General features: G+C 48.5%; 1 protein-coding gene across 2 annotated transcripts in view; it reads left to right on the top strand.

The window, feature by feature from the left end:
- Positions 1-6,074: 6,074 nt before the first annotated feature.
- Positions 6,075-16,525, top strand: part of CFAP74 (cilia and flagella associated protein 74) — a 56,752-nt gene continuing 46,301 nt past the window's right edge. The window contains exons 1-5 of one of the 2 annotated variants that reach the window (XM_088022649.1): positions 6,075-6,141; positions 11,465-11,549; positions 11,658-11,804; positions 13,711-13,809; positions 15,520-15,627. In XM_088022649.1, coding sequence (XP_087878775.1) covers positions 6,075-6,141; positions 11,465-11,549; positions 11,658-11,804; positions 13,711-13,809; positions 15,520-15,627 — 506 coding nt within the window. The remainder of the gene's footprint in view (positions 6,142-11,464; positions 11,550-11,657; positions 11,805-13,710; positions 13,810-15,519; positions 15,628-16,525) is intronic. The other variant, XM_088022650.1, reaches the window with a different exon arrangement.

Genomic DNA, 16,525 nt, shown 5'->3' on the forward strand with positions numbered 1-16,525 from the left:
GACGGCAGACCTGTTGGGTAACGTGTTGAATTTGTCTTCTGGTTTGTAACTTTAACTCTCCCTTGGGCGTCCTCTGAACAAAAGTTTTTAATTTAAATGTACATGACCGTCTGCCGGCTTTTCCTCTCGTGGCTGATGTTTTCAGTGTCCTGTGTAGGAAACCGTGACGCCGTGAAGCTGCCCACCCCCCACCATCCACTGCAGCCAAGTTTCCCTCTTCCCGAGGGAGTCTTTACTCCTCATGGAACTGTCCCTGCGGGAAGCAGGACAGTTCCTCAGCCCGTGACGGAGGTGTCCACCCTTGCCCGCTGGTGACACACACGTGCACGTGCACACATACACACTCCTGCTGGATTTGGGGGGCGGGGGTTAGTGAATCTGCAGAGCGATTTGGAGAGAATTGGCATCTTGACAGCACTGAGTCTCCAGTACTTGAGCCTTTATTTGTTTATATTAGCTTTATTCTTTTTTTGCACGTTTACTGTGGAAATGTGTGATCTCAGAAAGGTAGAGAAGGTGGTGACGGGGCCTCGCAGGTACCATGCAGCCCACCTGCTGCTCCTCGCTTGCAGGTTCTGGTTGATGTAGTTTAAAAAAAGCCTAGGTGTGATGTTTTTACCTGTAACTACAGCTCTAACAGGTGAAGATTCACTTTTAGCATAACTGCGAAATCATTATCAACCCCAACAAAATTAACATGAATTTCTTAATAAAATCTAATACCAATCTGGGTTCATTTTCCCACATCATCTCAAAAATGTCTTCTACAGTTGCTCCCTTGAATCAGGGTCCAAACAGGACCCCACACCGCAGGTGGCTGACTTGTTTCTTAAGGCCCTTCTGGTTTAAAGCAGCCTCCCGGTCCCTCTTCTCTACCGTGACATCCATTTGTTGAAGTTTCTGGATCATTTGTTCCATTTATGTATATTGAGGTCTCCTTTAATGTCCCCCAGGGAGGCTCCAGCATTTTCTCCAGAGAGGTTCTGCACATCTTTGGTTGTCTGTTCTTACGTACTTCAGATTTATTGACGTGACTGTAAATACATGCCATCTCTTCCAAATTTCATTCTCCCATCTGTTTTGATAAATGGGAATACGTTTGGTTTTTATGACTGAGCTTGTATCTAGCGACATTACTAAATAGTCTCAATAACTGTGGATATCTGTGTGCCCATTTGGGTTTTCTACACACACAGTCATGGGATCTGAAAACATTTCCACTTCTGAGCGCCTTTGGTTCCTTTTAGCGGGTTCTGGCTGGGAGCCCCGGGCAGCGCTGAGTGGAAGCGAACATCCTTGTTTTGCGCTCAGTCCTGCAGGCACGCTTTTCATGGTTAGGAAGACACATGACGCTTCCTGCAAACAGCCTTTCCACATTAACGAAGTCTGTGTCTAGTAGAAGGTTGCGAAGTCTTTTTAAAAAGTCTAAGTGGGATGTTGAATTTTATCAATACTTTTTCCCACATTGATCCAGTTGCTCACCTAATTCCCCTCCTTTGGTCTGTCACCGTGGTGAATTAAGCCGATTTCTAATGCCAGATCAGCCCAGGGGGTCCTGAGGTTTCACCCACGCGCCTCTGCGGGCTTCAGGCTGGGGATTCTTCACCCTGCAGTGTCCTGAGCCAGGCGAGCCGCGAGTCTCTCTCCACTTGCTCTGTCCAGCTGTGGTGACAAAGGTGACGTGAGCACAGGAAATGAGTCAGGGATCTGGCCTTCTGCTCCTGCTTCCCAGAAGCAGCGTGTGCACCTCCCGGGTTTCCCGGAACTCAGCAGGGAAGCCTCTTCACCCCGAGCTCCCATTGCAGGAACATCTCTGTCCATTGAGTTTCTTTTACGCTTATGGCATTCTTTAAGTTTTTTCTTTTCTTCAAACAATGCTGATTAGTAATATTTTTCTAATAACTTGTCCATTGTCTAAATTTTCAAATTTATTGGCATAAAGTTGTTGATTGACTTTTTCACTTTTTAACGTTTCATGAGATATTTGTCACTTTTATAAATCTTTTAAAAATACAAACTTCTGGTTTTCAGGAGCCTCTCTCTCATGTTTGTTTCTGTTGCATGAATTTCTAATCTTTTTAATCTTCTCTCTTCCACCTTCTTTGTGTTTCGTTTGCAGTTCTTTGTGTAACTGCTTGAACTGGTTGGTGAGCACGTTCGCCGCTACCCTTTTCCTGATAGGCGCGGTTAGGGCCGCAAGTCAGCTGGGCTCTAGCTGCCCAGCAGGTTGTCAGGCGCTCTTGTCATTATAACTCAGTTCCAAGTATTGTATCATTTCCACAGTGGTTTTTCCTTTGACCCATGGGTTATTTAGAAGTATGTTTCTTAGGCGCACCTGGGTGGCTCACTCAGTTAAACCTCCGACTGTTGATTTCGGCTGAAGTCATGGTCTCAGGGTCATGGGATGGGCTCCAGGCTCAGCAGGGAGTCTGCCTGGGATTCTCTCTCTCCCTCTGTCCCTCCCCTCGCTCTCTCTCTAAAATAAATAAATAAATCTTTTTTAAAATAATATATTTCTTAGTAGTTCTCAAAAAGTAGTTCTCTATTTATTACTGATTTGGGCCGATGGCTTTTGGTCAGAGAGCAAGCTTTTTAGCATTGTCTTTATTGAGGAATAACTGACATACAATATTGTGTTCATTTCAGGTGGACACCATAGTGATTTGATATTTATCTACCTTATGAAATCGTTACCATGATAAGTCCTGTCACCATCTGTCACCATACAAAGTCATCAAGACATAATTGACTATGTCCTCTACTCTGTACAAAGCTGCGTACCATTCCAGTCCTTTGAAATTGATGGAGACCTGCTCTGGGCCAGGAGATGGCTTTTGTAAATGTTCTGTGTTTGCTTTTAGGGAGCACTGAAAGTTCTGTAGCTGTCATGTTCGATATGTCTGTCAGTTCCTTTTGTTAATGATGTTGTCTAAATGTATGTCATTGATGACTTATTTTGTCTGGTTTTGTTACCAGTTCCTGAGAGAGGTGTGTTAAAATTTCCGGTGAGAGTCTTTTTTTTTTTTTTAAAGATTTTATTTATTCATTCATGAGAGACAGAGAGAGAGGCAGAGGCAGAGGGGGAAGCAGGCTCCCTGCCGAGCAGGGAGCCCGACGCGGGACTCGATCCCAGGACCCCGGGATCATGACCTGAGCCGAAGGCAGACGCCCAACTGACTGAGCCACCCAGGCGACCCGAGAGTCTGTATTTTGACCTTTTCATTGTTCTGTTCCTCTTTGCTCTGGTACTTTGTGACTATGTTAGTGAATGCACGTGGAGTTAAAATTGTTGCATCTTCCTGGGGAGTTGAACATCTGGTTAGGAGGCTCTTTATTGCTGTTGCTGCTTTTTGCCTCAAGTATTCTGAGTGTTTCTAGATAACTCCACCAGCTTCCTATTTACAGTTTCTACCCAGTGCATCTTTTTCTGACTTTTAAAATGCAGTGCTTCCATACAGTTAGATTTTTTGGTTGTTGTTATTGGTCTTTTCATCACATTTAAAAAGAGACTTTTTTTTTTTACCTTGGCCATTTAAACCATTTATATTCTTGCCTTCACTTAGATTTTGACCAGAAGATTTCTTATTTTCTAGTCAATTCTTCGAGGTTCTTAAGGCAATTAAAATACAATTTAACCAGCATTTCTGCTTATTTTTAGTGTGATGGCTGGCACACTGGACAGCCACACTGCCAAAACCAGAAATGGAAGTTCCAGCTGCTTCTTAAGCATGTTTTAGCAAATCTCTGTTTTTGATTCTATTTCAGCCCCCTTCAGAGACACCCAGTTCTGGGGCCTTTCACTGGCTAATGATACACCAAGGGGTTTCGTGGTTCAGGTTTCTCTTCTGAAGTGTCAGTCCACGCCTCCACCTGCCGGGGCGATATCATCTCACGCTTCCCAGCTTCTGTTTTGTTCGAACTATGTCTTCTCCTGTTTGCCTTGTCCTTACAGATTCATGTGTTGGAAGAACTGAATCCTTCTGCTGTTGTTTTAGTGAGCATTTAAGAGGGATCAGAGGCCACCTGCTGGAACTACCGTTTTTAACTGGACATTGAAAGTGTGTGTGGTTTAGGGGCACCTGGCTGGCTCAGTCAGTGGAGTGGTGACTCTTTTTTCTTTCTTTCTTTCTTTTTTAGAGAGAAGGAGAGAGAGGGGGTGGGGAGGGGCAGAGAGAGAGAAAATCTTAAGCTGACTCCATGCCCAGCTCAGAGCCAGACATGGGGCTTGATCTCACAACTATGAGATCATGACCTGAGCCAAAATGAAGAACCCGAGGCTTAACCAACTAACTGCACCACTCAGGTGCCCCATGACTCTTGACCTCTGGGTTGTGAATTCAAGACCCATGTTGGGTGTAGAGATTACTTAAAAATAAAATCTTTAAAAAAAGTATATGTGGTTTAATGTAGTTGTTTTAAATGAAACTGTGATGTTCCACCTCTTATCAGTCATTCATTCATTGGGGGGTCAATTAAACTACATTATCATGAGCACATGGAGTTCATGGGCACGAAGCAGAACAGATTTGACCACTTTATGAATATCTTCTGAAAGCTCTGCCATTCACCGACCAGCAAGTTAATAGACTTTTTCAAGTAGGAGGAACATTGTTGGCATTTTACAAGATGCCTTAAAATTCTGCCTCTCAGAATTGTAACGCATGATTGTTTCTTTGTAGCATTTTAAAAGAATTATTAGCATTGACTTATTAATGATTTATCCAGGAAACATTATTAGGCTTTGAAAATATTTTTCAGGGAGTTATTCTGAAGTAATTGTTAAATCAAGCAATGAAAAACAAATTCATCTACAATTATAGCATCTCCTACATAATACCAACATTCCATACTAAGTTCTACACAGAAAAGCTCCTAACATTCCCAAAATGATAACTGAAGTGTAATGAATATTCTGAAATTTCTTAAGAATCACTTTTAAGGGGCGCCTGGGTGGCTCAGTCGGTTAAGCGTCTGCCTTCAGCTCAGGTCATGATCCCAGAGCCCCGGGATCGAGTCCCACATCGGGCTCCCTGCTAAGCAGGGAGTCCGCTTCTCTCTCTCGCTCTGCCCCTCCCCCTGCTCGTGCTCTCTGTCTCTCAAATAAATAAATAAAATCTTTAAAAAAAAAAGAATTGCCTTTGAACTGTACTGTAACATGCATCACATTCTATATCACGCACACATCTTAAATATTCACTTGGATGAGTTTGGGAATTATATACACCTATGTGACCACCTCTCCAAACAAGATCTAGAACATCCCCCACCCACCATGTTCCTCATGCTCCCACACCCCATTCCTTGCTTTTAACCCAGAAACCACTATCACTGACGATTAGTTTTACCTGCATTTGGGTTTCCTAGTTCTCTTTTGTGTCTGGCTTCCTGCACCTGACATAATGTTTCTGAGATCCATCCACATGTTTGTATGGATCAGCTTCATTCTGTCTTGTTACTGAGCAGTGTTCCATTCTCACACTGATGGACACTTAGGTTGTTCCCACTTGGCGGCTCTGTGAGTAAGGTTGCTGTAAACATTCATGTACAAGATTTTTTTTAAGGACATATTTTTGTTTCTCTTGGGCACATACCTCAAGTAGGATTTCTGGGTCCCACGGTAAGTCTATGTCAATAACATTTAGTGTTATGACTTAATATTTGTATTTTTTATTTTAGGCATTCTCATAGGTGTGCAGCAGTGTCTCATTGTGGTTTTACTTCACATTTCCCCAGTGACTAATGCTGCTACACGCAGTTTCCCAAGTTTATTGGCCATTTGTGTATCTTCCCTTACCATGTCTGTCCTAAAATTTCTGTGCCTTTTCAGTTGGAGTTTGGACTTTATATTGTTGCTATTTAGGGGCTCTTTATACATTCTGGATATAAGACTGTTGTCAGGTTTATGTGCTACAAATGCTTTTTCCTAAGCTGTGGCTTATCCATTTTCTTAATGTCTTTTTATAAGAGAAATTATTAATTCTTATGAAATCCAATACTTATGGTTTTTTTTAAACTATGACCTTATTCATCTATATCTGTAATAATTTTTTTGTAGATAATTTCTGCTTCCCAAGATGGAAGAAGATGCTAGCCTATTTCCTAAGAAGGAGCTTTTGGACAATGTCCCACTTGTGGAAGATGGTAATAAGGTCTTTTCACAAATAACAGGTGTTTCAGCAACAATGAAGATAAATGATGTGCTTCCTAGTTTCCGTTAATTCCTTTTCTTCAGAAAGACTACATATTTTAAGTTTATATTTTTTTCTCAAAGAGGGAGCTTATATTTTTCTGTCTTTAGTTGAAAGAAAGATAAATTATGGCTGAGAATCTTGAAAGTGGCAGAACACAGTTTTCTAGTTCTAACATCTTTATTGAGAAATATGATGCCATTTTTATCCCAATCCTTTGAATATGACCTATTTTTGTTTTCTTTCCCTGAAAGCTGTTAGATTAAAAAAAATCACTGATAATCTCAAATTTTTCTAAGATATGCTTTGATTTGGGCTAGTGCTGGGCATCAGGCAGGACAATCCTGGACTAATTTCCTTGGTCCTCCGTTTAACCCCAGGATGGCTCCTTTCTCAGTACGGAAGTGAGGTTTAATGAGGCATGGTGATGTGAGGTGAGGCAAGGTGAGGTGATATGAGGTATGGTGAGGTGAGGTGAGGTGATCAAGTGAGACGTGTTGAAGCGTGATGTGGTGAGATGAGGTGAGGTGTGGTGAGGTATAGCGAGATGAGGCGAGACGAGTTATGGCATTGTGAGGTGTGATGAAGTAAGAAGTGATAAGGAGAGCTGATGTGAGGTGTGGTGAGGTTAGTGAGGTGAGGTGAGATGATGAGGTGTGGTATGGCATAGTATGGTGATGTGAGCTGAGGTGAGATATGGTGTGGTGAGGTGAACAGGGTTGAAGTGAGGTGACCTGAGGTGACATGAGGTGAAGTATGGTTTGTGGTATTGTGAGGGTTGGTGATGTTTGGTGAGGTGAAGTGAGGTGTGGTGAGGTGAGGTTTGGTGAGGTAAGGTTTGGTGAGGTGAGGTGAGGTGTAGAGTGTGGTATGATGATGTGAGGTGAGGTTTGGTGAGGTGAGATGTGGTAAGGTGAGTGTAGTGTGGTGTGGTTCACAGTGTTGTGAGGTGTAGTGAGGTGTGGTGAGGTGAGGTATGGTGAGGTGTGGTGAAGTGCGGTTTGGTGAGGTGAGGTGTGGTAAGATGAAGTGGGGTATGGTGAGGTGAGGTGAGTTCATATGTGGTGAGTTGAGGTGTGGTGTGAGGGGAGGTTGAGGTGTGTGGTGAGGTAAGGTGAGGTATGGTGAGGTGAAGTGAGGTATAGTGAGTTGTGGTGAGGTGAGGTGAGGTGTGTGGTGTGTGGTTTGTGGTGGTGTGAGGTGTGGTGAGGTGTGGTGTGGTGATGTGAAGTGAGGTTTGGTGAGGCGAGATGTGGTGAGGCGGGGTGTGATTAGGTAAGGTATGGTGTGGTGTGGTTTGTGGTGTTGTGAAGTATGGTGAGGTGAGGTATGGTGTGGTGCAGTTTGTGGTGTTGTGAGGTATGTTGAGGTGAGGTGAGGTATCATGTGGTGTGTTGAGGTGAAGTGAGGTATGGTGAGGTGAGGTGTGGTGAGGTGAGGTAAGGCATGGTGAGATGGGTGAAGTGAAATGAAATGAGGGGAAGGGAGGTGTGGTGAGGTGTAGTGAAATGAGGTGAGGTGTGGTGTGGTGAGGCGAGGTGAGATGTGGTGAGGTGAGGTAAGATGAGGTGTGGTATTTTGAGGTTTGGTAAGTGAGGTGTGGTGAAGGAGGTAACTGAAGTGTGGTGAGCAGAGGCAAGGTGTGGTGTGGTAAACTGATGTGAGGTGTGATAAGGTGAGTTGTGGTGAGGTGAGGCATGGTGAGGCAAGGTGAAGTGAGGCATGGTGAGGTGAGGTGAGATTAGGTGAGGTAAGGTGAGTTATGGTGAGGTGATATGTGGTCAGGTGAGGTGAGGTGAGGTGTGGTATCATGTGGTGTGTTGAGGTGAAGTGAGGTATGGTGAGGTGAGGTGTGGTGAGGTGAGGTAAGGCATGGTGAGATGGGTGAAGTGAAATGAAATGAGGGGAAGGGAGGTGTGGTGAGGTGTAGTGAGATGAGGTGAGGTAAGGTGAGTTATGGTGAGGTGATATGTGGTCAGGTGAGGTGAGGTGAGGTGTGGTATGGTGAGGTGTGGTGAGATGTGGGAGGGTGAAGTGAACTGATGTGAGGTATGGTGAGGTAAGGCATGGTGAGATGAGGTAAGGTGAGTTGAGGTGAGATGAGGTGAGGTATGGTGAGGTGAGGTGTGGTGAAATGAAGTGAGTTGTGATGTGGTGAGGTGAGATGAGGCAAGGTGTGGTGAGGTAAGGTAAGGTGTGGTGAGATCAGCTGTGGTGAGACGAGGTGAGGTGTGGTGAGGTGAGGTGAGTTGAGGTAAGATGAGGTGAGGTATGGTGAGAAGAGGTGAGATGAGATGAAGTGAAGTGAGGTGTGGTGAGGTGAGGTGAGGTGTGGTGAGGTGTGGTGATGTGAGGTTTGGTGAGGTGAGTTGAGCCGACATGTGGAGTGTGGTATGGTGATGTTAGATAAGATGAGGCATGGTGTTGTGTGGTGTGGTTTGTAGTGTTGTGAGGTTTGGTGAGGTGAGGTGTAGTGAGGTGAGGTCAGGTGAAGTGTGGTGAGGTGAGGAGAGGTGAGGTGTGGTAAGGTGAGCTGAGGTGAGGTGAGGCATGTTGATGTGAGGTGGTGTGGTGAGGTGTGGTGAGGTGAGGTGAGGTGTGGTGTGAGGTGAGGCAAGGTGAGGTGTGGTGAGGCAAGATGAGGTGACATGTGGAGTGTGGTATGGTGATATTAGGTGAGATGAGGCATGGTGTGGTGTGTGATTTGTGTGTTGTGAGGTTTGGTGAGGTCAGGTGTGGTGAGGTCGAGTGAAGTGTGGTGAAGTATGCTGAGGTGTGGTAAGGTGAGGTGAGGCAAGGTGAGGTGCAATGTGGTGGGGTGAGGTATGATAAGGCACGGTGTGGTGGGGTGAGGAGTGGTGAGGCAAGGTGAGGAGAGGTGTGGTGTGGTGAGGTAAAATGAGATGTGGTGAGGTGAAGTGAGGTGAGGTGTGGAGTGGTTTGGTATGGTGATATGAGGTGAGATGAGGCATGGTGTGGTGTGGCATGGTTTGTAGTGTTGTGAGGTTTGGTCAGATGAGGTGTGGTGAGGTGAGATGAGGTGAGTTGTATGGTGAGGTGGGGTGAGGTGAGATAAAGTGAGGTGTGGTGGTGTGAGGTTTGGTGAGGTCAGGTGAGGTGTGGAGTGATGTGGTATGGTGATTGAGGTGAGGATAGACATGGTGTAGTGTGGTGTGGTTTGTGGTTTGGTAGGGTTTAGTGAGGTGAGGTGTGGTAAGGTGGGGTATGATGAGGTGAGGTGAAGTGTGGTGAGATGAAATGAGTTGTGATATGGTGAAGTGAGGTGAGGTAAGGTGTGGTGATTGAGGTGAGGTATGGTTAAATGAAGTGAGGTGAGTTGAGGTGAGATTAGGTGAGGTGAATTTATTTATTTATTTTTAAAGATTTTATTTATTTATTTGAAAGAGAGAATGAGAGAGAGCACATGAGAGGGGGGAGGGTCAGAGGAAGAAGCAGACTCCCTGCCGAGCAGGGAGCCCAATGCGGGACTCGATCCCGGGACTCCAGGATCATGACCTGAGCCGGAGGCAGTCGCTTAACCAACTGAGCCACCCAGGCGCCCAAGTGAGGTGAATTTAGATTAGGTGTGGTGTGGCAATCTGAGGTGAGGTGTGGTGAGATGAGGTGAGGTGAGATTGGGTGAGGTATGGTGAAGTGAAGTAAGGTGAGGTACAGTGAGGTGAGATGAGGTGAGGTAAGGAGATGATGTGAGATGAATTGAGGTGAGGTGAGATTAGGGGAGGTATGGTGAGGTGTGGTGGTATGAAGTGAGGTGAGTTGAGTTGAGATTATTGAGGTAAGGTAAAGTGAGTTGAGGTGAGGTGTAGTGAGATGAGGTGAGTTGTATAGTAAGGTGCGGTGAGGTGATATGAGATGAGGTGAGATGCGTTGAGGTGAGGCATGGTGATGTGAGGTGAGATGAGGTATGGTGAGATGGTATGAGGCATGGTGAGGTGAGGTGAGATGAGATGCAGTGAGTTGAGTTGAGGTGAGATTAGGTAAGGTATGGTGAGGTGAGGTGAAGTGAGGTAAAGTGAGGTGAGGTAAGGTGTGGTGATATGAGGTAAGGTATGGTGAGGTGAGGTGAGATGAGGTGAGGTAAGGTGAGTTGAGGTGAGGTGAGGTATGGTGAGGTGAGGTGAGGTGTGGTGTAGTGAGGTGAGGTGTGGTGTAGTGAGGTGGGGTGAGATGAGGTGAGGCAAGTTGAGATGAGATTAGGTAAGCTGAGGTGGGGTGAGACAAAGTGAGGTGAGTTAAGGTGAGGTATGGTGAGATGAGGTGTGGGATATGAGGTAAGGAGAGGTATATGGTGAGGTGAGGTGAGATGTGAGGTGTGGTGAGATGAGGTGAAGTGTGGTGTGGTGTGGTGTAGTGAGGTGAGTGAGATTTGGTGAGGTGAGCTGAGGTGAGATTAGGTGGGGTATGGTGAGGTGTGGTGATGTCAGGTATGGTATTGTAAGGTTAGTTGAGGTGAGATGAGGTATGGTGAGGTGAGGAGTTGTGAGGTGAGGTATGGTGGAGTGTCGTGAGGTAAAGCAGTGCCCACCTTTCCATCTTCTAAAATTGTATAGGATTTTCTTGTCCACTTTCTTTCCCATATTCCTTGTGATTTGCGTTGATGCCTTTTTAAATTCCTTTCCAGTCATTTTCACTGAGACTTAGTGAAGGAGTGGCAATATATGCTATTGGATATTTCCATTGGCCATGTTTTGCTGGAAGTCTACAGAGATTCTCTAAGACAATATTTCTCAAAGTTTTCTGTCAGAGGACCCCTTTACATTCTTAAAGATTCTTGAAGACCCAAAGAGCTTTTATGTTGATTATATCATATAACATTTACTGTATTAAATATTATAGCTGAAAATTTTTTATATTTATTCACTTAAACTAGCAAAACTAAATTTATTATATGAACAGAAAAAATCTGGTTTATCAGAAGACAATTGGATTCCATATCTCCATCTGTGTTAGTCTGTTGTGATATTATGTATCATGCGGCCTTTTGGAAAACTCCACTGTACACTTATGAAATGAGAATAAAAAAGACAAATGATGTTTTAGTATTGTTAGGAAAATAGTTTTTGGTTTTGCAGACATTCTGAAAGGATTTTAGGCCGTCCCACCAGGGTTCCCTGGGCCACACTTTTAGAACCATTGCTCTAAGACACCACCAGCATCATTGCCTATCAGTGTGAGCTTGTCTAGATTTATACCAGTGCTTCAGACTTGAATGTCTGTATCTGCTTTTTGTTTTTTTCTCTTGCCTCAATTTCTAGAAAGAGATGAACTAGAGGATCGAGAGTTTGAGGCTGAATTTCTTCCTGGAGAAGCTGGGAACAGTGCTGACTCAGGATGCCTCTGGTAATCAATCTGGGTGGGCAGCTCGCTTCCTCCCACCCCAGCCTGGGCATCCTCTGCAGAAAGGTGGAGCTGGGCTGCGAGGGCAGTTGGTGTCCTTTCTGCATTAAGCCCAGAGAAACAGCACAACGCTGATGCTGATATAAGTAAGAAGAAAACAGCCATCCCAGATGGACTCCAGGCACGCCACCTGCGAAAGACCTTGAGCCACCTAGAGAAGTTGCGTGAAGAGAAAGAGCTTTTCATTCAGAAAACCAGGTGAGGGGCGCCCAGGTGGCTCAGTTAAGTGTCTGACGGGCTGAGGTCATGATCCCGGGGTCCTGGGATCAAGTACCACACTGGGACCCACCCGCCACCTGCTTCCTGGCCACCTGCTTGGTGCTCGGTGCTCAGTGGGAATCTGCTTCTCCCTCTCCCTCTGACCCTCCTCCCCACCCATCCCCCTTATTCTCTCCCTCTCAAATAAATTTAAAAAGAAAAGAAAACCAAGTTAGTGGTGAGCGGAGTGGGTGGTGGGCGGGGGGGGGTGCGGGGGGGCAATGGTGAACGCCACACGCGGCGGCAGGCGTGGTAAGTGGTGGGCGTGGCGAGTGGTGATGGGCGGGGCCATAGAGAGAGCTGTGATGGGCGGGGGTGAGCGGTGGGTGGGTGGGTGGGTGGGGTGGGGCGGTGGGTGGGTGGGTGGGGTGGGGCGCTGGGTGGGTGGGTGGGGTGGGGCGCTGGGTGGGGTGGGGCGGTGGGTGGGGCAAGCCACAGTGGGCGGGGTGAACGTGGTCAATGGTGAAGGCGGCAGGTGGGATGAGCTGCAGGGGGAGTGAGCTGTGGTGGGCGGGGCAAGGTGGCACAGGGCTGGTGGTGGGTGGAGCGACGGGTGGTGGGCGGAGAGAGCGGGGGGGTGGACATGAGAGGTGGTGGGCGCAGCGAGCGGTGGGCGTGGCAAGCGATGATAGGCTGCGGGGAGGGAGCTACGGTGGGCGTGGCGAGCAGGGAAAAGGTAGGGCGGTGGGCGGGGTGAGCGGCAGTGGGCGGGGCTACCCTTTTCCGAGGAGGCATTGCCCTGGCCAGCCCTCTGACCCTGCTGACCCCACAGGCCCCGCAGGAGGGACCTTGGCCGTCCTTGATGGACAGACTTCCTCCTGCCTTCTGGGCTGTCACGTAAAGTGTGCAGAGGGTGCCCGCTTTGTTCCTGCTGGGCCTGGGCCTGGCTGGTGACCTGTCTGGGTGGGACTTGCCCTCAGATGGTCCGGTCCTCTGCCCTTACGGGCCCCTCGAGCTCCATCAGCACTAACACTGATTCAGCGTGCTCCCCGAAAGTCTGTGAAGAAAAGCTGAATCATACAGAAAAGTTGGAAACTTTTGGAAATGTTAATACCTATCACGGTTACACCACTGTTAACCTTTTCCTGTCATTTCTTTCTCTGTGTATGTGTACATTTATGTGATTTCTTTTTGCTAAGTTGTTTGAAAGCAAATTGCAGAGATCACCATACTTTACTCCTAAATAGTAAAAATACAAAAACATCTTTGTGCAGAACCTTGGCTTGGTTACTTCCCCTAAGGAAACGGACATCTCCTTGCCACCGCATACCCGTCCGTATGGCAGTTCCCTGCGTGTCCTCCGGAAGTCATTTAGAACTACTTTGGTTCTGCTGTTTTAATCACAGGAGCTAGAGTTTTGAATCGGACTTCAGTCTAGACCCACACATCGGTTGTGAGTTCTAGAACACTGAGGAGGGGCTACAGCTGTGTGCCCTGCGCACAGCCCTCCCAGGCCTCTCCCCCGTGCCCTTGACATGCCTGAGCTCATTCATTTGTGTTGATTCATGTTAATTCTCATTTGGGCTGAGGTCACACAGGTGACTTTCAAGAAAACAGATGTCCAGGACCCTGATCATGCAACTTGATTATGTGAGAGGAATCCTTGGAAAGAAGACGTGACCTCAGCCCCTGGCCTGGGTGAGGGGGACAGATGACCATGGCCCCTAGCCTTGGCGAGAGGAGCTGGAGGGAAATGTCAACATGGTCTGTGAGGGCCTAGTCCCCTCACTGCCCTGAGCCCCACTGTCCTTTTCTGAAGATGGGTAACAGTCGCAGGCACCTGGGTGAGCATGCAGCGAGACTGGATTCCAGGGAAGCATTCATCTAGATTCTGGCTTACTTTCAGAGGAGAGCTGCATGCTTGCCGCCAGAGGATGGATCTCATCACCAAACAGCAGGCGAGCGTGTCGGCTGAGGTGGCTGCGGAAAAAGAGGCCAACAACACGTAGGTCATGCGCACTGGGCGCCGAGGGGGGCAGGAGGTTGGGGATCACCAGTGCAGTGCCACAGAGGGGCATCTAGTCTCCCCCAAACCTTGATCTATACTAACACCTGCAGCCTTTAGGTACATGAGGAAGCAGACTAGCTGCCCTTCAGTGTGGGAAACGGACACAACCCAAATTGGAAACAAAGAAACCTGTCATCACAAGACAAGAAAGCTGATGGCCATGAGGTCAGGAGGGGTGATCCCTTTGAGGCAGGTATCCAGGGAAGCCTCCTGAGAAGTTACCTCCAGGCTAGGACCTGAGTGACAAAAACAACTTGCCTGCAATGACCGGGAAAGAACATTCTGGGGGGTGAGGATGTGCAAAGCCCCAGGAGCGCCCAAACAGAGGGGCCACTCTGTGGGGACAATGTAGGGATACCAGTGGGCTAAGGGGAAGAAACATCAGGACTGGCTTTGCCTTGAACAGCCAGCTAGGTGGTACCACTACCAAAACTAGGGGGCAGGGCAGGGCAGGCAAGGGTGTCCGATACCTGCATGGCTACTGCACGGACATGCCAGCTGGGAGCTCTGGGAGCTCTGCGTGCACCTGGGGCTGGCGTCCACAGATGCGCCCTGAGGTCCCCCTGGGAGCCAGATGGCGTCCATGTGCTTCAACCCTGTAATTTTACAGCAGCCCTTGAAGGGACTTAGGGACACTAAGTGACCTGCCCAAGGTCACCCTGCTGAGAAGGGATGCAGCGGGACTTTGGCGGTCTGAGCTGGAGTCTGAGAGTTGCCCCACTTGCTGCCGGGAGAGGGAAGAGCGCCAGCCACAGAGGCGAACACCTGGCCCCACTGGCCCCAGGAGGGCAGAGGGGCTCCTGGCTGCTGGAGGCAGGGGTCCTGGGGGCCCCAGGACGAGGAGCCAGCTAGTGCATGGAGCAACAGCTTCGTGAGGCCTGCAGCCCCGGCCCCCGCCAGGAGAAACAGGCTCTTTTGTAGGGTTTTGAAATCCACCTGATTCTATGGGACACAGCAGGCCAGTGTCTGGAAATGAGGGCCTGACTGACCAGCTCGAAACCCACTCTCCAGCTGCACATGCCTGGGGTCCTGCCCCATGATATCCACACAGCCGGGTCCTGTGGTCAGTGTCAGCCGAGGCTGTTCCCACAGGGCAGCCCCACCGGCCACCCCGCTCGGCCCAGCACCCCCATCATTATCTCAGAACACACCTGGGCGCTCGGATGACCAGGTAGTGCACTGGCCAGCCCCGAGTCCGGAAAGCCAGAGGGGAAGGAACCTAATGAGAGGTTACAGAGTGGGCTCGGAACCTAGAGAGTCTTCCACTGGCTTCTCGGCCGCCTGGCTGCTTATGGTCTTGGGGTGAGTGTGCTGGAGCCTTCCTGGATCTGAACGGGCCTGCAGCTCCGACAGGCTGGAACAAGGGGAACCGGCTCCCCGACCCTGGAGGAAAGTGGGCAGTGGCATGACCAGGGCGGGTTGTCTAGCAAGTTCTGTGCCCGGCCAAGCAGCCAGCAGCGGGCATAGGACCTCACACCCATCGCCGTCCCCGCTGGCTGGTTTAGACAGATTTCTCCCAGGAAGATGAAAAGGCCAGGTGAAGGTGGCCCTGGGAAGGCCTCTGTTGGGTGGCGGCTGTAGGGGGCTCTCCCGGGGCCAGGCTGATGCCACCCCCCACCTCCCTTGCTCACCTGCCCTGTGCCTCAGCAGCGCAGCCGTGGGCCGCCTCCAGGCGGTGTCCAGACGCCTCTGCACGGAGCTGAACAACGAGAGAGACCTGCAGTCGAAAATCAAGGCGCTGCTGCAGAAGAGCGAGTGAGTCAGGCGGGAGCGGACGGGCCCTTCCAGCCGGGTGGCAGGACACCGCCCTTCAGTTGCTGTGTGCTTGACCTTCCAGCTGCCCAGAAATTGGAAGGGAGCCCGTTAAATGAAATCACTGACAGGATAAGACTTCACGTAAATGTTTCCCACTTTCTCCATGTTTGTTTACATTTTTAAGAACTATGAAACCTGCTTCTTTTCCTTTTTCCCCTTTCCAGCTTTGTGCTTCCATAGAACTGCCAACACCATTTTTTAAAAAAGTGTTTGGGGGTGCCTGGGTGGCTCAGTCAGCTAAACGTCCAACTCTTGATTTTGGCTCAGGTCGTGATCCTAGGGTCGAGATGGAGCCCCATCTCAGGCTCTGCACTCAGTGGGAAGTCGGCTTGAGATTCTCCCTCTCCCTCCACCCATTCCTGCTCGCACTCTCTCTCTCTCTCTCAAAAAAAAAATTTTTTTTTTAGATTTTATTTATTTATTTGACAGAGAGAGCAAGAGAGCATAAGCAGGGGGAACAGTAGAGGGAGAGGGAGAAGCAGGCTCCCTGCCAAGCAGGGAGCCTGGTGCGGGGCTCGATCCCAGGACCCTGAGATCATGACCTAAGCCGAAGGTAGATGCTTAACCATCTGAGCCACCCAGGTGCCCCTCAAAAAAATTTTTTTAAGTGTTTCACAACCTTTGTAAAATCATCCCCCAGAAAAAGAGACTGTTGCATTGTCTCCAGTATTTTGCAGACCAGGTTGTAAACATCAGCATTACCTCTAGCTTGTAGAAGCAAGCAAGGGATTTAGGAGGGGCTCGTGTCCTGCTCCCCACCCCCACCCCTGTACAGTGGCCCCTCCCCCAGGTGCTGGCCAGGTGGCCTCTGGGAGACATGCAGGAGGGCCCAGAGAGG

Source organism: Eumetopias jubatus, unplaced genomic scaffold (genome assembly GCF_037043125.1).
Source record: "Eumetopias jubatus isolate StellerSeaLion01/CBP00866 unplaced genomic scaffold, mEumJub1_p1.0 scaffold_4, whole genome shotgun sequence".
Lineage (NCBI taxonomy): Eukaryota > Metazoa > Chordata > Mammalia > Carnivora > Otariidae > Eumetopias > Eumetopias jubatus.